At 35.4% G+C, this 22,911-nt stretch overlaps 1 protein-coding gene across 1 annotated transcript in view; it reads left to right on the forward strand.

Annotated features, from left to right (window-relative positions):
• UBE3C (ubiquitin protein ligase E3C) overlaps positions 1-22,911 on the forward strand; it is an 82,244-nt gene that overhangs the window by 35,176 nt on the left and 24,157 nt on the right. The window contains exons 14-18 of the mRNA XM_059818614.1: positions 1,702-1,806; positions 2,944-3,031; positions 6,789-6,886; positions 10,186-10,318; positions 14,618-14,865. Coding sequence (XP_059674597.1) covers positions 1,702-1,806; positions 2,944-3,031; positions 6,789-6,886; positions 10,186-10,318; positions 14,618-14,865 — 672 coding nt within the window. The remainder of the gene's footprint in view (positions 1-1,701; positions 1,807-2,943; positions 3,032-6,788; positions 6,887-10,185; positions 10,319-14,617; positions 14,866-22,911) is intronic.

Genomic DNA, 22,911 nt, shown 5'->3' on the forward strand with positions numbered 1-22,911 from the left:
AAGTATGGGTGTACGCATCATCACCTGCTACGGTTCAGTTGGTATGGAAAACTTTGTTAAATCACTGTTACTAGTTGGTTTTCAGGTAAATGCTTACACCTTCTGTTGGAAAAGGTCTTACTAAGTTAACAAACTAAAGGACTTTTACCTAACACATTTTAGTTTGTAAATAATTTTACAATAATACAGTATATATGTGCGTATCAAATGAAAATTACAACCAGCCACTCCACACATAAATTTTTAGGACTGTAGGAGCTTTTTATGCTACTTATGGTGATCACCAGAAGAACTATCCTTTTCCTGGAAATGGTTGTCTTGTAATTTGCTTTCAGGCATGTTTGGTCTAGGCCCTTCTCAGGAGTGATTTTACTTTCTGAATCTCGTACGTTGGATACTTTAACAGTCTGATGGTAGGGATAACCATACAGTATAAACAACTGAGCTAGTCATGCTAGGATCTCTTTTAATAGAGACAAGAAGTTTGAGGGTACAGTTCATTTGACAAATTGGTAGCTACTTCTGGATGAGATGATCTTTTTTTCTCTTGCCAGCTTTGAAAACGCTAACAAGATATTCATTGACAAGAAAAGGAGCATGTAGTGTCTTTTCAGATGTAGACCTTTACCTTTAAATATATCAGCATTAGTTTATTCACATGGATAATCACATCAGTGTTTGGTTGGGCGATATCAGCAGGTACTTACGATTTCCCTGAGGCACCTTTAGTTGGAAATGCTTTATTTTGTTAATGCAGCAACCAGAAATAGTCAATCTTTCATGTACCTTAGAGATGTAACTTCTGCTGTTATGTTTTGCTGCCAGTTTAATACTTCTGCCCTCTCCTTCTCTACTTTCTAAAGTTGATGTTGGCTTTTGTACAGTTCAGCCATTGAGAAGCACATCACACGATCTTGTGCTGGCTAGTTAGTTAAGTTTATTGACGATAGGCAGAAATACCCATCTTTTATTAGTTGATCCCTCAGATTTGCCTAGTGTGGAGTGATACAGTGACCTTTGTCTTGAGACGGCAAGCAAAGTTCCATTCTTCTATGGAGCATTTGCCTTGAAAAACGATGCACAGAAATTTGAGAATCTTCCTTCTTGTGGTCAGAGAAAATGTGCAGATCAGCCAAATTGTTCACAATCTCAGTTTTGGAATGAAAGGTAGTAAAGAATAGCTGTATAGCTCTCTCATTTTAAAATATACATCTATTCACACGTTTAATTTCTGAAAACCTATATAAGCAAAAAAGAAAGAAAAAAATCTGTATAAAAGACCATAACCACCTGGTCAGGTGTTACTTTCTTTAAATAAGTAATTTAATGCTGGTAATGATTTGTTTAGACTTCCCTGAACTGGCATACAACTTTTTAGGTGTGCGGGCTCCTAGGATTGCCTAGTCCTAGGTAGTCCTGGTTCTTCAGTTTTGGAATGAGACTTTAATAAGCCAATTTTTTTTGATGACTTACAAGTGAACCACAATTACTTGCAGTCTAAGGTACTTAAGTATAAGAGCAAGTTTTTGTAAGTTAAAAATAAGTAACAATTTCATACATTACTCAAAGATTTTCTTAAGTTTTTGCTTGTGGATTATTTTTAAATTTTATTTATTTATTTACTTCTTTTTTATTTATTTTATTTATTATTTCATTCACAGTGCTAAATGTGTATTGAGTGTATGTGTTTCTGACACCTAGGTCATCACAAACTTAGTGAAAATGTTGAAATCTAGAGATACAAGGAGAAATTTCTGCCCACCAAATCACTGGCTCTCAGAACAAGAAAACATTAAAGCAGATAAGGTAAGAGTAATATCCTTTTCCCGCATAGCCTTACAGGTGCCAAAGTTTCAATGGTAAAGTGTTTGATTCCTGACAGTATCAATACCGTTAATGCTGCACAGATTTAGTGTGGTTTAAAGCCTGGAGTAATGCTGCTTTTCTCTAATGTAAAAGTCTTGCATCGTTAAGAAACTTCTATGTTAAATAACATTTCCACTCCATAAAGTAGAACCCACTCTACAGTGCAACAGTGTAAGTCATGTGCATTTATAGCAGAGGAGATCTGAAAATCTGGTAGCATCTTGTTGCATTTTATTTTCTAGGTATTTTAAGTACTTCTCATAATAAAAATGCTGAATAAAAGAATTGCTCTGTAGTGGGGGAAAAAAGCTTCAAAAGTCTCTTCCAAAATTAAAGAAAATTCAGGAGTGTTTTCTGTACTTATCTCACCTAGAAATTACTTTACTTTTTTTTTTTTCCTAAGAGCTTTTGAAAAAAATGACATTGAGCTTAAAAATTGTGTATGTGTGTGCAAAAGAAAATGCTAATATGAATGTGCAAGTACATCCTTTGAATAATTGAAAACTTCGTTCTTAAGAAGCTAGTTATACCTCATATAGTGCAAGGTAGTCTATTAGATGTCTTTAACAGTTGGAAATTTTGCACGGAATTGTTAACAGTGAACTCTTCTGTTTATTTTTGATCGCACATTTGCTTGCCTTGTGTTCAAGATTTCCATTTCTCCGTGTGACAGTTCTTTATAGATTTTAGGAAGTAGTGCCTACACACCTTAGAGAAAGTAATAGTAGCCTTAAACTGTGATGCTAACTTGATTCTTAGTACAAATTAAACAGAATTTATTTGGTATCTCAAAATTCAAACTTAGCTTCTTTAGTATCTTAAATACCAGAATTTAATGTAACATTGCGTGGTATTTTTAAATGATACATGGACTTCATATTACATTGTTGTAATTTTGTCTGTAATTTTGCAGCTCAGCTTTAAGGCACAAGTATTAGGAGGAGGGATTAGAAACAAAGATACTTAGGCATTCAGACATACTCTTGGATGTGACAATTTTATGTATTTACTATGTAACAGTAAATTGTAATATGTAATCAGATAATGTTTGACTGTAAAATACTGTTAATTTATTAGGTAACGCAGCTGTATGTGCCATCTGCTAGACATGTCTGGAGAGTCAGAAGAATGGGAAGAATAGGACCATTGCAGTCTACTTTGGATGGTAAGATACTGTCTGTGCAATTTTTGTTTTACTAAGTCAAAATAACAGCTTGCCTTATGCAAAGAAAATCTACCTTTTATAGAGCTCAGTTGAGTATTTTGTATAAAAGTCTTAATGACATCCAAAAGCAAGGCAATTTTTCATAATTTTGTTTCAGATATTTTAAAAAATGTATATTTGTATACACGTGTGTGTATGTCTTTAGAATATTTAATGTATAACAGCTTTCCTCAGGCTTCTGCTGGGATTGATGCAGTGGACAAATGATATGTGTTAAAATATACATATTAATAATATATAAAAGGCAGTTGTATAAGATACAAAATTAATAAAGTTGCAGAAGATATAAAGCATTGAGGTTTTGCTTTTACTGTATACTATAAAGAAACTTCTTTATTATATTCTAAACTGTAACAAATAAGCTTTAGGTATCATGATAAGTATTAATTACTGTTTATAAATATTGTCTCTAATAAGATAAGGCAGTAACTTAACCCCTTGAATTACTCAAAATATCTGGACTTTATGGAACTTCCAAAGAAAGATGGGAGAATTGGACCAACTTAGCAGTCAGGGTAAATTTGCACTAGCTTAGTTGTGCCAATATACTTTCTCATGTAGACAGTCTGTTTATTTCAGCTTTTTGTACCTTTGTATCTGTCTTCGATAGAACGAGAGGAAACGGCCTGAAGTTGCACCAGGAGAGGTTTAGACTGGATATTAGGAAAAATTTCTTTACTGAGTGGTAAAACATTGGAACAGGCTGCCCCAGGGAGGTGGTGGAGTCACCATCACTGGAGGCATTCAAAAAACGTGTAGACGTGGCACTGCAGGTCATGGTTTAGTGGGCATGGTGGTGTTGGGTTGATGGTTGGACTTGATGATCTTACAGGTCTTTTCCAACCTTAATGATTCTGTGATTCTGTGACTGTGATTCGCTATTCTAGAATTTTACCTTGCTGTGCTCAGGTAAAATAATCATTAAATCACTAATATTTGCTGAGATTTAATAATGAAATAAAAATGGGACCTTTAAACAGCAAAGTGATTCATCTACGAGAGTCCATACTCTCTTTCAAGATTATGTAATCTTGCTTCAGTATCTTAGCTGGATATGGTAGATCATTTAGGTAGGGAAGACCGTAGCCTTTGAATGCTGCCACTGAGTTGTACAGAATTAAGGTCTTTGTCCAAGGTTGAAACCTAAGGACTTCTTACAATATTTTTTTATTTGAATAGCTACGATGGTATAAGTTTACTTTGATTACCTTGTTAGTCTAGTTGCCAGATAATAACTAGTTGGTCCAGTGTAAGTACTTCTCAGAATTTTGAATTGAATATTTTTTCAGTTTTGTTTATATCTTTTGAAAGTTGCCTGTTCTAAGATACGAAATCTTTAAAGCAGATGTTTCAGCAAAAATTGCCAGGCTTCAGCAGGCCTGTATCCTGTATACCTTACAGACTCCACATCAGTAATACCCATTTCTTCCATTGACCTACATAGCTCTTGACAGCTGTACTGTCTTGATGTTCTCCACTGTCAGACCTCTTCCACATTTATTACTTCCAGATTCTCCCCCATGCTACTAGTCTGCTAGTCTCCTTCCCTTCATACATACAGTATCTTGAGCTGTCTTCCTTCCCGTAATAGCACCAGTTCCCTCTGTTTCATTAGTTGCTTTGGTCTGTGCAGTTGGTGGATAAGGAATGCACATGCTGTGGCTGGTGCAGAGCAGCTACGTGCCCTCATTTTGCCAGCTGGCTGTCAGACAAGCTGAGACACTGAACAGAGCAGATAACTGAGCTCTCTTTGCTGTTTCTGTAATCAGGTCACTAAAGGAATTTCTCTTCTCTATCCAGTTGAAAATTTTCACAAAACAGTATTTCTGAATCTCCTCTGTCAAAGTTAAAATTCAGCTCAAAAGGTGTGTTGAAGGCAAGATGGTGAGGACAGGTGACAGCGTGTTCATGTAAACCTCGTTTTCATACGAAATCAGGCTAAAAAAAGTGCAGTCAACATGATTGTGTGAAAACAAGCAGGTAACAATGTGCACATGACTTGTTTAATCCCTCTTGACTCTATATGGGTTAAAGCCAATTAGCATGAAAGTACTGCTGAATCACATATGGTCATGTTTATTTGTGCTTTTTCATTTACTTAAATGGCAGACTCGTGAGTTCTAAATGCCCTCTGTATTGATGACTCCATCCCATATTTCTCTTTAAAGAAAGAAGCTGTGATGGAGAAATGCAGATAAAATTGACTAATTGACTGGAATAATTGAACTGTCGAAGTCATGTAGTAGTTTACCTTTGCTGTACATGCACTTTTTATTTAAAATGCTTTTAACCCTTAGCTTAATAGGCTGCATACATTGACTTTAATTAAAAATGTTTACTAAGTAAACTAAGGGTAATCACAGATAAGCATTTTATCAAATTCCAAAGGCTTGCAATGTTGAAACCTGCACCAAATGAATATACATTAAGTATAGTGATGTTTGGGGTCACGTCACGTTAAATTGATGCTTAAAATATCCCTGCTTAAAGTGCTTTGAGGAGTGTAAAAAAACAAAAACAACCCAAAAACCCCCCAACCAAAACATTGAAGTGATGCAGAAGGGCAGCAAACTGCTAGTCACCGCAAGCAGGAGCCAAAGGGAAAAACTTGAAACTGTCATCGTAAACTTCCAGACTGGGTAGTAATGTGAAGCATTTACTTCAGTTTTGTAATATGGTCTATAAACAGTCTAGACTCTGGAGTCTTTTTTTCGAGAAGGTGGTAATTAAACATGAAAATGAAACAACTAAAGAGTTGTGGGTTTTGTCTCCTCTGTAGATTGAAGCTACGTAGACCTTTAACCACAGTGTGTAGTCAGTGAGCAATACCTTTTTTTTTCTTGTTTTTTTCCCTGCAGTTAGTTAATTTACAGCCAGATACGTGCTCAGCAACTGAGTTTCTTCCCATGAAGTTAGAGCAGGATTGTCACTTCTACTGTCCATCACCCACAGTTGAGTTGTTTCCCAAAAACATCCTCTGTGGGTGTAAGAAGGTTCAAAGGAGCTGCATGGTAGCTTGGGAACCGCATGCAATTGAGTCTCTGTTGCTGTGGCTTCTTGAATTCTTTTCTAATATTTTTTTTTTTTTCTTGAGCACATTATACAATTTCTTGATGTTCTTTTCAGTATTTCTGCAGTGACTAGGATTTAATGTGATCACTGTGACCTTGCTGTTGGGAGAGGAAACCCATTGAAATAAATTTTATCTTTCTGTTGGTTTCATTAAATTTAGTTTAATTCTTAGTTTTTATGCCTGAAATGATTTGATTGAAAGTAGGTGTAGTTGAAAGCACAATACCTTTAAACTATTTTGATCTTTGGGATGGGAATACTTTGTATTCCTGTGATAAAAACTCTAATTACTTACAACTTCTTAATTGTCTTCTGTCATGTATTTTTTCTTAAGTGAAAAATTAAAATGTCAATCATAAGAAAATAACTTTTTTCTTCTGAATAAAGTGCAGGAGTACTTATTTTTATACACATTTTGTTTTCAGTGTGTTTTCACTACTTATTTCAGTTTGCCTGTAGAAACTAATGTTTAAAGAAAGGTAAGGCTTCGTGTTGACTGTTTAGTAAAGAAACTATTTTAATGTATGTATTTTTATACAAGGTAAATCGAGTCACTTGATAGAAAATAAACTGTTTTAAAAAATGTCCTTTCCAAAATTTTTAAAATTATTATTTCTATTTTAAGTGGGTTTGGAACCAGCACCTCTTTCTGTATCTGAAGAACGACAACTTGCAATTCTGACAGAGCTACCTTTTGTAGTTCCTTTTGAAGAAAGAGTAAAGGTACCTAATTTATAATTTAATATGCAATTGGGTTTTTAGTTGTTTTGTTTTCAGTAAGTGTAAAAAGAGCACTTAGTTAAGTAGAAAATGGATCGTTTCCCTACAGAACGATACGAGAGGCCATACTGTTTTTCTTCAGTACTCCTGTGGTAACTGAACATTTGAAGTTAATTACTTTTCTCTTTTTTTATTAGTTATATTACTTTTTATAATAATTGCATTAAAATTAAAAACATGAATTCCAAGATATGAGAGCAGTTGTATGTTTATAATAAACTGCAGTCCTGATGCAATGATTGGTCTACATGATTGCACCCTCTTGTGGTAAGCAGAGCACTAACTAGTTGTGTATCTAATAAACAGATTGCAATGTCAAGACTGGAGACTTGTGCAGTGGGTGGATTTACTCAGAATGAGATGATGGATGTCCATTTTGGGAAAATAACGCCTAGAGATTAAATTTCTGCATTCATAGCTGAGTAGCTGAACTTTAATAGAGTATGTAGTTTAAAATCTGCAGGATTCTTGTACTATTTGATTTGCTTTTGAATATTTTCTAGGTTTTAAATATGTAATTGTTAGTTCTATTACCTATTTCAGTTTGCATCATATATTTTTTTTAAAAAATATTATTATGTTACCCATAACTTTTTTCTGAACTGCTTTTGTTGTCAACAGTACAAATTACTTAAAAACTGCTCCCTGAAATGTCTTGGAAACATTAAGTTGCAAGACACCATCAAGGGCGTGAAGTATAGTTCCATAGGGAAAGTAAATCAGTATTTGTCAAAAAAAGACAGCGACAGCTTTGGTAGAAAAGGAGTGTGTTTTGCAGGCTTCTATGAAACAGTTGTTCCCATGAAACATCTTAATACTGTATGGCAATATTGCACTAAGATTACAGGGAAACAATTGGAAGTGACCTCAAGCAGGGGTCTGTATGTCATGATTTAGTCACTGTCTACAACCTCTGGATTTCTTAAAGCTATGTTGAGATGCACATATTTTAAGTTTCTGGATTTCATAAAACCTTCTTTGATTTTATGACAAAAACTGAAATCATAATAATTGGATGAGAGCTTGGAGAGAAGGATAAAGCTGTAGACTGAACTTTTATAGTTGAAAGAGGAGATCCTCTTACACTGCCTTTTGGACCAAGTATGGCCCTTTTTGTGTAGTAGTGGGAGTCAACATCCTTTTGGAGTGTCCCACTGCCCCTGCAAAACAACTTGCAAGAAGGGAAGAAGATACATTATAATGATTTTGGTTTGTTGTGGGTTTTTTCTTTTTTTTTTTTCCTCTTCTTTCCAGTTGCCATCTGTTACGCTGTAATTTAATGTGGTAATACAGCTCAGTCCTGTTTCCATGTGTGAGTTGTTCCATGTGTCCTTTAATTTTCTGACTTCTTCATGAGATTTTTGCCTTGAATTACCAGATAATAGATACTCTTACAAACAATTACTGAGTCCAGTTTCATGGTAGGCTCTTCAGCCTTGTGACCCTGGGGGCTGTTATCCTCTTCAGCCTTAAGGCATATTGATGTGCACCTTGCAATCTGATATTTACCTGTGGAAGGTAATGAATCCAATTTGTATCAAGTGCCTTGGTTCTCACTTACTTAAGACATACTTTCGTCAGCTTTCCTGTGGTGATGTTAGTTCCTATGGTGTGTACCTCAGACAGCATTGCTTACTTTTCCATGTGTTACTCTGAAGTCACCGTAAATGCTTCAGTTACGCGTTAGGGTTCTTGTTTTCAGGACTAACATATGCATGAACATTGGATTACATAGGAGTCCAGACTCTGTATCAAGAAGAATTTTGCTATGAGATATACCTCCAAGTGATTCTTTCCATCTATTGCTGTGTAGCAATAGTTAATAAACTGTATCTAGCCACGCTTCAGGGAAGAGAACGGTGGTGAGCATATTCTCATGCCTTGTACATAAAATGAAGGTGTCTGTGGCTGTGCGTCTTGATGTCATGGAACCGAGGAACAATTTAGGTAAGAAGGGACCTCTGGAGGTACTCTAGTTCACATCTTTCCTCATACAAGAAAAACTTAAGAGTTGGATCAGGATGCTCAAGGACTTGTCCAGATGAGTTTTGACTATCTCCAGAGGTAGAGATTTCACAAACTCTTTGTGTAACCTCTTCCGATACTTAATCACTCTCATTATGAATTTTTCTTTCTTTATGTCCATTCAGCATTTCTCTTTCTGCAACTTAGGACTATTTTCTCTTGCCTTCCTGCTGTGTACCGTAGGGAGGAATCTGGCTTTGTCTACACTATAATCCTCCTGGTTGAAGAGCATCTTCTCCACTAGCTACAGTTGTCCATAGAAACAGTAGATTTGAGATCTTACTCTAGCTTTGTCCGCTGTTGTCAGATTTACCTCTTTAGTGGTAAATTTGTTGTTTTTAAACATCCCTGGAGACTCTTACTTAATCTTCTTAGTTAAGAAGGCAGTTCGTGATATTATTGGGAGATTACATCCCTTGGAAAATGTACTAGACTATTTATTGAATATGGGAAGGATGCAAGAGGGGACGTAGTAAACAGACACTCCCTGGATTTGACGGTATATTGAACATGATTATACATTAGGCAACCCCCTCCCATGCTACATCTTGGCACAGAAGCACAGCTACAGTTACTCTTCAGATGAACTTTAACACGTTCCTGTTGTGAAGACTTGCAAAGGGACAATGTGAAGTTCAACTTGTACTTCAGCTGGCATTATTTTTTTGAATTGGTATGATGCTCTGGTTCTTCATTTAATATGGCAGTGCTATCCACTGTTTTGCTTTGAATTATTTGCTCACTGCTCCTGAGAGGAGTACTGATACCTAATTCCTTGTTACTGGGAATGTTCCTAAGCATTACAACAACGACAAAAAATTGTTTACTAGTATTGACGATTGCTTCTGTGTGTGTAAACTACTCATGTGACTTTTTCCCTTTGTCTTTGAATACTTTGCATTTCAGAACTCTTAAAGTTAGGGAGAGGAAACTGGAATCACTGACACAATGTCTGTAGATGTGCCTCTTTACGTAGAAAGAATTGGGGATGATATCTTAGCACAGAAAAGTTTTTTGCATGTCTGTCCCATCTCCTTCCCTCCCCGGGACATGGCTCTGTATTATGTTTCTGCAGCTCAGTGAGAGAGAGGACAAGTCACTTGAAAGTCAGTGCCCAGAAGCAACTCAAAGGACAGTAAGAGTAGTGAATAACCATCTCTTATTGAATATTTAGATCTGCACAATGACATGATTTCTCTTTTGACTCATTTTAACAGATTTTTCAAAGGCTGATCTATGCTGATAAACAAGAAGTTCAAGGAGATGGGCCATTTTTGGATGGAATTAATGTCACTATCAGAAGAAATTATATTTATGAAGATGCTTATGATAAACTTTCTCCTGAAAATGGTAGGTTTACAATTAAGTTGTCATCAGCTTGTTTGTAATATTGAACCATTCCTACCATGTAGTTACATATTTGCTTACTTGAGTAGGATGTTAAAAGTATATCAGCTCTAAATTGTGAAAGACCTTATAAAGTTAAATTTCCTCATTTTTACATAAAGTAATTCTCATCCACATTGTTTCTGATTACTGCAGTCTCATTCTCTTTAACACACCTTTCCTTATTCAAAACTATTTTTATGGGGCTTTTCTTCTCATTTACTTGTCCAAATAACTGTACTGTGTACATTTATCTTTGTAGTTCTTTAGATATTATCTGCTTTGGTAATCCGTGACAAAAAAAATAATCCAGACTGCATAGGATTTGCTAGGTACAGTCTGTCTTATAAGGATAATGCAGTGTACTTTGTAGTGATAGTATGTAGTAGTATATATTTTACCACATTGATTTAAGTCATACCTTGGTGTGAATTTGTGTGAGAGCAGCCACTTCAGAAGCCAAAATTCCAATGTAGATAAAGCCTGCCAAAATAAAGTCCTTATTAGTTATATGATATTTTTGCATATAAAAAGAATATTTGCCAAATACTGCAGGTTTGCCATGTGAATCTCACCTGCTGTGCCACATAAGTTCCTTCCTGGAGAACTACCTAGTTCAGAGAGGAAGAAGAGGTGTTGGTATTCATGGTTTGTATAAAATTACTGGAGAATCATGCCTTTTCTTAATTTCCTTTGGTAGTATTAAAGATACTATTTTATTTATAAATAGGATTTTGTATTTCAATACCTGTGTTTAAAACTGTAACTACCTAAAAGATACACATTTAGACTAATTTTTTTTTTTTATTAAGTACAAATTAAGTTCTCTTGTTTTTGGAAAGTTCTAAAGGCTAATCAGGAGATGTCACTGTATAATCATCTAGAGATTATATGTGCAATTGACTGTTTAGCCTCTTTCCTAGAGGTTGTGCATAGTTTCATCGTACTAAGTTTAGTATGAGTCATTAACTGGTTTCTTAAAAAGAGAAAGATGAAACGGAATTGGAAAATAGAACAAGTTGAGTCTGTGTTCCCTCTCCCCCAAAGGTACAAAAACACAATTCAGAAACTGCAGTCTAAGCTTTTGAATGTCAAGTAACAGGCAAGTCACCCTATTTGTTTAGTAAGAAGATAACTTTAAATGAGAAACACATTTTCTGTGAAGACCACATTTCAACTTAATGTGGTTTTATTAAACTATGAAAACAGCTTTAGATTGCATGTTTCCTAAGCTTAATCTACAGTCTGACAATCTGGGTACTGGAATGTATTCCACCTTTAGCAAGGTCACAGGCAGTATGAAATTGAGGGCAATAGTCAATATACTGGAAGGTCATGTTGCCATTCAGATGGCCCTCGACAGACTGAAGTAAAGGGCTTACAGAAGCTTCATCAGGTTTAGGGAAGACAAAGCTAAATCTTGCACCTGGGCTGTAATAACCCCATGTAGCAGTAGAGACTGAGCACTGACTGGCTAGAAAGCTGTTTTCAATAAAGGACCCCAGGGTTCCTAGTGGACAACAAATTGAACAAATAAAGAGTTCCCCTTGATGAGATGAAAGCTAACTGCTTACTGGGCTGTACTAGCAAGAACATAGCTCCCAGTTTCAGCACTGATGAACTATGTCCAGCTTTGGGTATCCCAGTACAAAAAAAGACATTAACATACAAGAATGTGTCCTGCAGAAGGCCACCGAGGTGATACAGGGTACTGAAGCGCATGGCATATGAGAAGAAGCTGTAACTTCACTGCAACTGAGCCAGTTTGATAAGGTGCAGTGGTGACATGTAGCAGCAAGGGAAATTTTTACTGGACATATATAGGAAAAACATTTCACAGTGAAACTTGTTAAGCCCTGAAATGAGCTGTCCAGAGAGGCTGTGAAATCTCCATCATTGAAGAAATCAAATAGACCAAGGGACTGAGCACCCTGATCTAACTTGCAAATTGGCCTTGCTTTCAATGTGGGGATTTTGGATCATATGAGGTCTCTTCCAGCCTGAGCTGTTCTATGATTCTGCTGAGCCTTCTGTTCAGCAAAAAGAGCTTTTGTATTAATACAAAATTTATCTGCATATACATGTGTATAGTTCCAGATGATGTTTCCAGTCTTTCCTTAAGAAGAAAATTACTCATAAAACAGTGACAAGGGAGAACCCTATAAGCTTGTAGCAAGGGATTTGGAAGTAGAGTAATCTCTAGGTGAAGATTTCTGTCTTGTTTACAGGTACAGAGAAGCCATAGTGGTAGCTGGCCATTGAAATCCGAAAATCTGTTTTTCTGCATGTATGCATGACACACCATGTTACACGCACACACATATATATACAGGGCTATCTAGTACTGCACTAGTGCTATTTAGAATAGATAAAGACCAAATTAGAAGGTTGGACTTCCTTTTTTAAAAAAAGCTGGTATTGAGCCAGTATAATTTGTTGAAATAATTTTAGTTCTGGAGTAGGTCAGGCACCACATGGGAGAGCAGAAAAGAAGAAATTCCTGGAAATTGCAAGAGGCAATTGCAGGACTATAGACGGAATTGATTAAAATCGATCTGGGAGATTGAACAGATGATAGATGAGGTTCTAGAATTGATCAGGAGAGAGTGAAGAACATTGATTTGGAAGAGGCATCCAGTTTGTCTACTGGCCGTGAGAAGAGAGCTGTTCAAAGTTAATGTTTCCATAGTACCTTAACTGAGATCATTAAGAAATCAAGCTTGGAAGAGCAGAAATGTACTAGGTTTGTTGTTGTGGGTTTATATTTTCATTTGGTTATCATATGCTTAATAATGTGTAAGCATTTCTCAATTCACTCCCCCACCCCCCCGTGCCTGGAATTTTCGAATATTTCATAATAGCCTCCAGTGGACTCCAGTAACAGTTCAGTTACATTCTAGCTGAAAGAGTAATAAAACTGAACTCTTCATTTCAGAGGTTGCACTAACCTTGGGGTCCACCTCTACCTGGTCACCTGTTTTGACATGTGAATTTGTTTTAGGACCGTTTTTCCCTCCTTGCTATAAATCCGGTTGTTGGTACACAGAGGAAGAGGCCAATAACTGATTTTCTTCATAAGGCCCCAAAAAGCACTAAGCCAACATTTTCCATATATATAAAGTTTTAACATTAATGCTCAATATCTCAGGAGTCTCTGGACAAAGCATGTCTGTATGCTTGAGACTCTCTTTTGCCAGTGTTCTATTTTCTTGTTTTGAATGGTGATGCGTGGACCTGTTGCAGCACCTGTGGCTAAAAATGGCCATCCTCTATTTCCAGTCAGCAGAATTTTTGTGCAGGAGAGCATTTCACTTGAATGAAGAACTAATAGGTAATTTTAAAAAATTGCTGAGTGTGAAATGGGAAGTTACTAGTAGATGTAGAGGCATTTGCTAATGGGAGAGACAATGCAAGACACTTGGTGGTTCAGGAGAAATTCTGTTGCTACAAGGCGCTGAAGATTTTTTTCATGAACATCAGCTTTGGATCCATAGTGTGTGTATTTGTAGCACATGGAAGCAGTATAAAGTTTCATTGTTACTGGTTTATTACTGGTTGCTTTGCTGAAACACAAGTCTAGTCAATGCAAGGGTTTGCATAAAAGCTGTATATTTTTTTAGATATTTGGAAGCCTTCAGTGCATTGAGCAAAAAGGTCCTCCTTCCCTGTTATGTATACATACTTCAAGGACTAAATATTGCTTGCTTTCTCAAGTAGCAGCCTTCTATGAAACAAGCAGAACACCTGCCTTCAGAACATGTCCATCTTTACCACACCTTGCTCATTGGAATTACATGACATAGCAATGAGTCCAAACTATCAAAAATACTAAGTTCAATTTCAAATAATATTATTTAATGGTGTAGCTTAACAGTCAGCCCCCCTAAGGAAATGCAGTGCTTATTGACGGTTCCTTCAGACAGGAGAAAACTGAACCTTGTATTCACAATATTTTATATGAATAGAATTTTCAAATTATTCTTGGGTCCCTTTAAAATACTTTGTAGTTTGTTCCCCTACCTAGTGTCTCTCCACTCCACCTTTTGATGACTCTTAAAGCAAGACCCTTTGTACAAAGTGAGTTTCACATACTGTATATTCCAAAATTCAAGTCAGTAATAGATTCTTGCTACTATTTACTAGTTAAATTTTATATATAAAGTTAGTGTGGATATATTTGTATGTATAGTTACATGTGTTTTTATCCAAACAAAATTCAAGCAGATAGTTGTATTTGAATTTGTCTCTCTCCTTTCTCTGTAGAACCTGACCTAAAAAAGCGCATTCGTGTTCACTTACTTAATGCACATGGTCTTGATGAAGCTGGTATTGATGGTGGTGGAATTTTCAGAGAATTTCTGAATGAACTACTTAAATCGGGATTTAACCCTAACCAGGGATTTTTTAAGACCACCAATGAGGGACTTCTTTACCCTAACCCTGCTGCACAGATGCTTGTTGGAGACTCTTATGCCCGACATTACTACTTTCTTGGAAGAATGCTCGGAAAGGTAAAAACAGTGTTGTATAATATAAAGCTATAGCAGTACTGATATTATTCAGTAATATTTTTTTCTTTTTAGATAGGGGTAGATAGGAAAAAATGATGATTTTTCTGGAGTTGAGGAAAAATAACTTTCAGATGTTGGATCTGAACATTATTTCCATGTATCACCCACATTTCTGGTTCATTTTAATAAGTTACATACTTCAGAAGTACAGAGAATTTGAGATACCCTGACTGCCAGTTGAGCAAAGTGTGCATATGTCTGCTCCTGTGTTTATCCTCTTGCTTAAAGTTAAGTTGATAGAAGCCAACAGAACTACTCTGCTTATGGTGATCTTTAACCTGGAGCTTTCAGGAATTTGACTGCAGTGACATTTTAATCATTTAGTATATATGAAACTAATATTTTCAGCAACAAACAGTTTCTAGTTGTATGAGGTATACAATTCTTGCTAGCATTTAAAATTTGCCATGAGCATTTATCATACTTAAGAGCTATATGCAAATTAACTTTCACTTACTCTGCTTGGTTTTTTGTACATTTTGCATCTTTCTTGAGTTTTAGTGCTTGATATTTTGGTGTTGTGAATGTTCAAAGACTAATACACACTTGTTAAGCTAGATGAAAAGTGAAGGGGGAAAAAAAAAGAAAAAAGAGAGAAATCATTACAAACATTCATTACATTCATCTTTCTTTTATGGTCAGGTTTAGTACTGAGGCTATTTCCTTCTAAGGCCTTGAAATCATTTTTGTAAAGCTAATAATTGTGAAACAAAGTTTGGAATACAGATTCCATTTCAGAAAAAAAATTATTGATTGCTACTCAGCTATCTAAAACTAAAGGTATTTAAGATGTAAAAGTCCCATTTAACTGCTGGAATTATTTTGGAGGCTAAAATTACCTGCTGACTTGCAGTGAGATTTAACATACAGTTGGATGTCCTTTTAGTGTAGCTGGAAGCAGTTTAAGAGGATGTTGCTGCCAAACTGGAGTTGTTGAAGAACAGCGCTCTGTTTCAGAGTTGCCAGTCAACTGGTTTAGATTAAACTGCCACTTTGTAGGAAAATTCTCTGCTAATGCTTCCTAGCTATTGCAACATCCAAACTTGTTAAATAATGAGAATTTCAAATCAGCCATTTCAATAAAATAATTTTTGAAGGATGTTCCTGTTCTTAATTGGAGATGGATTCAGTACTGATACAATAGTTTGTAATTATGACCTATGTTACATATCCAAGGCTTCATTTTCTTTCTGTATGCATAGATTTTTTGGAGTGGGGAAGCGAATGCTGCTGTGGTATTGTGAGGAAGTTACTTCACTCCAAAAATGTTTAGTGTTTATCTAGGAATTGGGCAGGGCTCAATTGTCAAGGGGAAGTTTGAAACATTTTTTCAAAAAAAAGATGGTAATATTGAATCTTTAATTTCCTCTGTCAAAATAACCCATTGCCTTCTGTAGTTGGATTTTAAATATTAGCATAAAGAGTGAAATGCAAAATGTGTTTTACCTGCCACAGAGTGCTACAAGTATAGTTTTAGTTTTGACTATTTAAAATCATAGGATCTATTATTTAACATTTTGAAAGCATAAATTGTTTTTGTATTTGCAGTATGTTTACATAAGGTAAGAATTGACAGTGTTATTTAATAATTACCCTTACCCAGGTGCACAGACACCTTTTTAGTAGTGTATTTAGAGACTTGATGAATTAAACAGAAAGATAAGGCACGACCATACTATTCAAAACCTGCCAGTATTGCGGTCTCAGTTAAGTTATTGAATACTCACTCACCTGTTTTCAAAAATGTGTCCATTTTATGCTTTGCACAAGGTTATTTGAGAGCAATAGTGGATTATTAAAAGCCCCTTTGTAAACAAAACAGATATAATGCAAAGGAAGCAATCAGGCATCCACAGCAATTTCTTATTTGTGGAAACCAGTATGTAAAGAGCGCTGCTACCAAAATCTCTCACGTAAGAAGCTTCAATGTTATCAGAAAACAAATACATTAAAATATAATAATTTATAAAAATCCTCTGTCTCTTGGTAACCCTTTCATACTAATATCCGAATGCATTTCAGTACCATAGATTTACATCTAATTCAGTTTTTCTTCTCATCAGAAAGTTTCTAACAGCTCGACATCTTCTGTGTTAATTGGTCAGTTCAGAAGTAGGAACATCTGAAAATTTAAAACTTACCTTTAAAAATGGTGTATGTAAAACTTTGAAAATTATTTTAACCCTAAATAAATTATTGATTGTTTGGGGTGTATTTTTGTCGTTAGTGAAGAAGTTGAAATCTGTATACTACACAAACTGCATGCCATTTTTACTGATCACTGAATGAGCAAAAGGTCTTGTAGAAATAATGCCATGTGATCATGTAATTGCATTTTTTGTCTGAAATCATTCCTAAAAAAAAAAAAAAGGCAGAAATGAGTTTGCTTAAACAACAGCTACTCAAACACTTCCAAAGTTTACATTTCTCAACTTCCAGTGACTTTACTCTGTAATGTAAATGTTATTTTAACATTGCTGCCTTTTAAGCATTTTTTCTTTCTCTTCCTTAAAAGTAAAAGCTCAGCTTACCATGCACACCTCAGGTAGCAGTCTCCCACCACTGGCAGGGTTTGCAACTTGAACCTTTCCCTCACTGGAAGCATAGTAGTGACTTTGAGTCCCAGGCTTTGCTTGAGAGCTGAGGGTGTCCTGTGCTGTCGGGGATGTTCAGACAGAGGTGTTCTAGCCTCAAATCCTCTTTGTCCTCTCTGAAAAATAAAGTCTTGTTGTCTCATGTGGTGTCCTAGAAGTATGGATGGGACATTGTAATCCTTTTCCTCTCACAGTAGGTAGGATTAGGCTGGGGGGGCATCTGATTTGGTTTAACTTCCTTTCTACATGCAGTAGTTGTTCTGGCAGTGCTAAAAATCTTTCCACATGCAGACTTTCCTGCTGCAGCTTTGACGATGTAGTGGACTTGGCTCAGGAGAACGCAAAAGTTGCTATTTTGACAGGCTACCAAAACTTCAAGCAACATAGCCAGAGAAGGGGAGTTTGGAAGCAACACCTGAGAATCTTAAATGAGGATTTTCTCTGTGCTGATCCTTGAATGGTCTGCTGCAAACCTGGAAATAGGGAAATACTCGTTAACCATTTGAACAGAAACAGTGATCAGTAGAACAGTGACAGATATGGAACTAAAATCTGAACTTCACCATGTTCAGACCTCAACTCAGTCTGGTATACCATGTTATCATTCTCCATTTCCAGCTTACATCTGCATTTATTCAATTATGTTAATGTGAAGATGTTGTGGAAAATGACAGTCTTCGCATTTGGAATTTTTTGACATCAAGTAGCTAATTCTTATGTTAATTTCCTTAAATTTCGTAAAGTATCAATATTAGTTTAAGAATATGGTAGGAAGTCCATAGAAAGATTAGAATGATAATATTTATGGTTTCTTCTTCTTTTTGACATAGACCTGCTAGTTCTTGGATATATTATGTTTTGCAATGATTGTCTTTGCACCTTTAACAAAGTGACTCTTTCTGACATTAGAGATTTTTGTCTAATAAACTCAGCATCTTTGGTTATACTGAATTTGACCATCTCCATTTCTCTTCTCTTATTCCAGCATATTGAAGAGCACTAGTGAGTCATGCATTCTTGTTGCTGAAGAATATATGCACTATCTTTGAAATACAGTATTAAGTCTCTTTTCCTAAGCAATAGAATCTGCAGTCCTTGGAATACATTGGAGTTTTCTGAAAAGATTTAGATATGTTTTGCCAAGACTTGCTTTTGTCTTAAATGGTTGGGAAGGCGGTATAAAGAACAAAATGCGGTGTTTAGAGTTATTGTTGTTTTGAACTGAGTGTGTCCTTTGTGGATCCAAATAAAGAACTTCGATAGAAGAAGCAGCAAGGATTGAGCAAAAATAATGTGTTTATTTTAAATTTTAGCATTATTTTGATGATGGATACATGAGACAATCCAGGTATAGTCTTTGGTCATTAACGTTATATAGGAGGTTAGTAATTTGCGTGGCCTGGTGGATATTTTTTTGATGAAGGTTTAAGTTGTTTATTTTCATATGAATTTTTATAGGTTACTGTACTGATTTAAGATATAACGGACTGTTCTGTGCACATATCTAAATGTTGTTGAACATACATAATTGGAAAAAGTTATAAAATGTCTTTTGGTAAAATTAAATGTTAGAAGGGTAATAGTAGATCAAATACAAATTTTATTACCCTAGTAGTGAATGTGGGACCATTAATTATTGGTTAGATTATTTTTCTATATCCTAGAGAGTGTGCCTTGTGGTTCCAGTTTGTAACTTTGAATAGAGCTGTGATAGATCATTTGTTGTGCGAGATACTATTGCTGGCTAGAAGGTACAGACTAGCAGTGTCTACTTGTATCCGTTTTGCAGAAAAACTGAAGTAGTTCTTAATCATCCTGGGGCCTTATCTAAAATAGCTTGAATCAGTGGGAGTCTTCACAGCAAGATCTGGATCAGATCCTAAACTCTTAAATCATTAATAGGCTGCACATATGGAGTTAAAACCTTCAAGCGAATGTTTCTAGTAACATATTTGTGTGCCCTTTTTGCGCCAAAAGCTTGTCGAGAGAAAACAAAGCAAGAAAACTCTACAATGAGAACAAGTGGTTTTCATACACTTGAATATTTGATAGGATTGTGTGTCAAGCATTGCGCTGCTACTCTTCCTCTGTTTCTCTGACTGCTGAAGGGTGGGGCTTGGTTTTTTTTTTTCCCCCTTCTGATTTTTAGGCTACCCTTTGCTTATTGTTGATTTAATTAAGATCCACTTTGGCTTGGCTTAAATCAGGACACTTAATTGATTTGTGCTGCAGCCACAATTGATATTACTAGTACCTAGAAAGGTGTAGGGATGGAATTAGTGATACTGATACAAAGTATAAACTTTTTTTTATTAATTTCAGTTATGCTGCACATGATTTTGTAGACTCAGCATTTTGCTTAAAAGCAAGTTAGCTGATCATTTGTCTCAGAAAATCCTGGATAATCTGAAATGGAATTAAAACAGGAATTTACCATGTAAAGTGGCATGCTCTTTTAATTATACATTCACAGTGCAGAAACACAATCATAAGAGCACAAAATTGATACCTTACAGAACTTATTTCATGATTTATGAATGTAGATGTAAACTAATCTGAATCTATTTTCTGACACGGTTGTTCAGCTTGACAGTTCCTTTGTGTACTGGTTCATTTAACATAACCAATTATCTTTTGATTACAAATAGCTACGTTAGTACTAACCTTGTAAATATATGTCTAGCACTAAAAGACTACTGAAATGTGGTATTTTAACGCTAAATCTTTAGGAAGGAAAAGTGTGTATTGATGGATTGTGATATTTATTGGGTCATAATGTATTTAAATTTTCTTTAATGCATATGTTAGTGATTGTTTACCGTGATAAAGTGCGTAGAGGTCTCTGCAAGGAGTTCTGCATGGAAAGAATTACCTCATGTCAGTGGTCACTCCTCAATTAAAAGTTCCATTAGCAGATGATTCCTGCTTCTGGTTTGTGTACTGATTGCATTTTATTGCCTCTAAATCAGGTTCCTAGACAGGGAATAAATAAACAGTTAGAGTGTGTGGTAATGGTATCCTGATCTTTTTTCTCAGTTGGGAACACCTACGTCCATTTCAGTCAATTAGGTTTGGAATATTTACTGAAATTCTTTATCCCATTTGAACTGTCTTCAAAAATGACTAGTTTCACTGCTATTAAAATACAGATTTATCTTAGAAGCGTATCCAGAGGTTAGTTATATAGTAGTAAATGTTTCAGTTTTTCAGAAAATTAGAACTTAAATAAGCAGGAGATATCTTCCTTTTTATCTTCAGTTCTTACTAAATTATGTTTGAATTTGAGACAAAAAAAATCTATTAAGCCTTTACTGGAACTTCAGTAGTGAATGATAACTATCAGTTATCCAGTGCATCCACAGGTATCTCTAGTCCTTCCCTCTCCCATCCCTCAAAACCCCCCAAATGACATTGATCGCAATTTATATTATATACATGGCGTAAGTTACAGGGGTAACTGTTCCTATTAAAACAGAAGGAAAGTACCAAGCTGATGAACTGGTGGTTTTCTGCAAGTACCAACATTTCGGAAACACTCTATTTTGGTAATGAAAGTTCTTGTAATAAAATTAAGTATGTCCTAAATGCTTTGAATAAAAGTAGTAGCATGACGTTTTCCATTTTTAAATTAAAAATTAACTCAAGATCATTATACTTGATATGCTGCACTGGAGTCTTTGGAAATGGATCCCTACATTTTATGGTAATGTGTTCATGAGTCAGTCATGAGTTTGTCTTGTGCTTATCATACACCTGCAATCCATTTCAGGTATTTACACTGACTTCAGCTAATTTGACAGGCAGGCCTCTCGCATCTGAGTCTTTGGTACCCCAAATCTCTGGGACTTCTATGAACTTGTACTTACTGACTTTCTGATTCCCAGGGAGTAGGAAATCAGAAGTAAAACCAATTTACAAAAGGCTTTATTTTTTTCTGAAAAAAAATATTTTTAAACCTGAGGATACTCACACTGCTACAAGAGATGTTAATACATCTCTTTCAGAAGCCTAATTATAGGCATCTAGCTGTGGAATTTTGGACTAGTACTTTTTTTTTTAGAAACACGAAGGGCATCCAGTATTTGAACAAAAAGTGCACTATGAATTTTCAGTCATACATGGAAGATGATGTACCAGATTTACCATTACTAAGGTGATATGAATATGTCTAGATGTCTCTGGTATCGTAGAGGTTAGAGAACTGAGAAACAGTGACTTGAAGCTACGAGGTAGTAGACATACTATGTTGTGACACACACCTGATATAATTAGGTTTATTTTACCATATTGACATTAGGAACAATATCAGTTTGGTTTTGCTCATTTTAAAGCACATTATTAAGTATATCTGTAGGAAATTATTTTATCTTAAAGTTACTAAATACTAGCTTTAAAAATGTTTCAAAAATATGGGTACATGTTAATGTAACTTATATTTTTAGTTTTATCTTTTTCATTAGGGTAGAACAGGCCTTGCTGGCCCCAAAGGCTTTTTGAGTGTGATGAGATATATCTAGGATATAAATAATAAGGTAGAAGGAAGTTCTAATGGTTTTGCTATTTTTCTATCATTTTTATTAATGGTTCTGTACAGCTTTGAAGATCTATTGCACTCTGTAAGTGCTAAGTATTATTTAATAGTAACTGTTTAAAATGACTGAAATAGAAAGGGTTATGGTCTTGGGGGCTGGTTAGGGAAATAACTGAATTTAAGCCCAGTCATTTACTGCTTCAGCCCATAAGCTGTGTGTCTTTCTAGGGGTATGACTTTAGCATTGTTTAGATTTTAAAATACAATTCTGGGTTGTGAAGGATTAATGGAGAGTAAGAAAGAACAATGATTAATTATTTTTCTTAAGAAGAAAGATTTTAGTTAAAATAATAAATGAGAGAATTAATTGTAGACCTGAAAGTGTAAGTAAAGGCATTAAAGCTGCCTCACAGTCAGGAAGGTTTAGTTGGTTCATCTGTGAATTTATTTACACAATTTGAATTTTATTCAACATGTTGTATGTCCAGCATGTAACCTCTACTATATAGAGCTAATTTGTCTGAAATGGCTAGACTGGCTTAAAGTTTGTCCAGTTTTAAAACATGGCACAAAGTCTTTTATTTCTGAAGAGCTGTTTCCTAAATCTTGGGGTCATACCTGAACAGTACCTCGTGTGACCATGTAGTGCTTAAATAATACTATGATAGTTATCTTCATATAGTCCCAGTCAGATGTTATGCTCGTTACACTGAAAACAAGAAAAAAGTCCTCCTTGTCCAGAGAACTGCACATTTCATACTTCTTCCCATCTTACTGTCTACAACTGTCCTTCTAGCTGACATCTTTCTTCCGTAATATTTTAAAGCTACTAATTGCATGCCTATATTCTGAAAGTTGTTG

The sequence above is a fragment of the Gavia stellata genome, chromosome 6, assembly GCF_030936135.1.
Source record: "Gavia stellata isolate bGavSte3 chromosome 6, bGavSte3.hap2, whole genome shotgun sequence".
Lineage (NCBI taxonomy): Eukaryota > Metazoa > Chordata > Aves > Gaviiformes > Gaviidae > Gavia > Gavia stellata.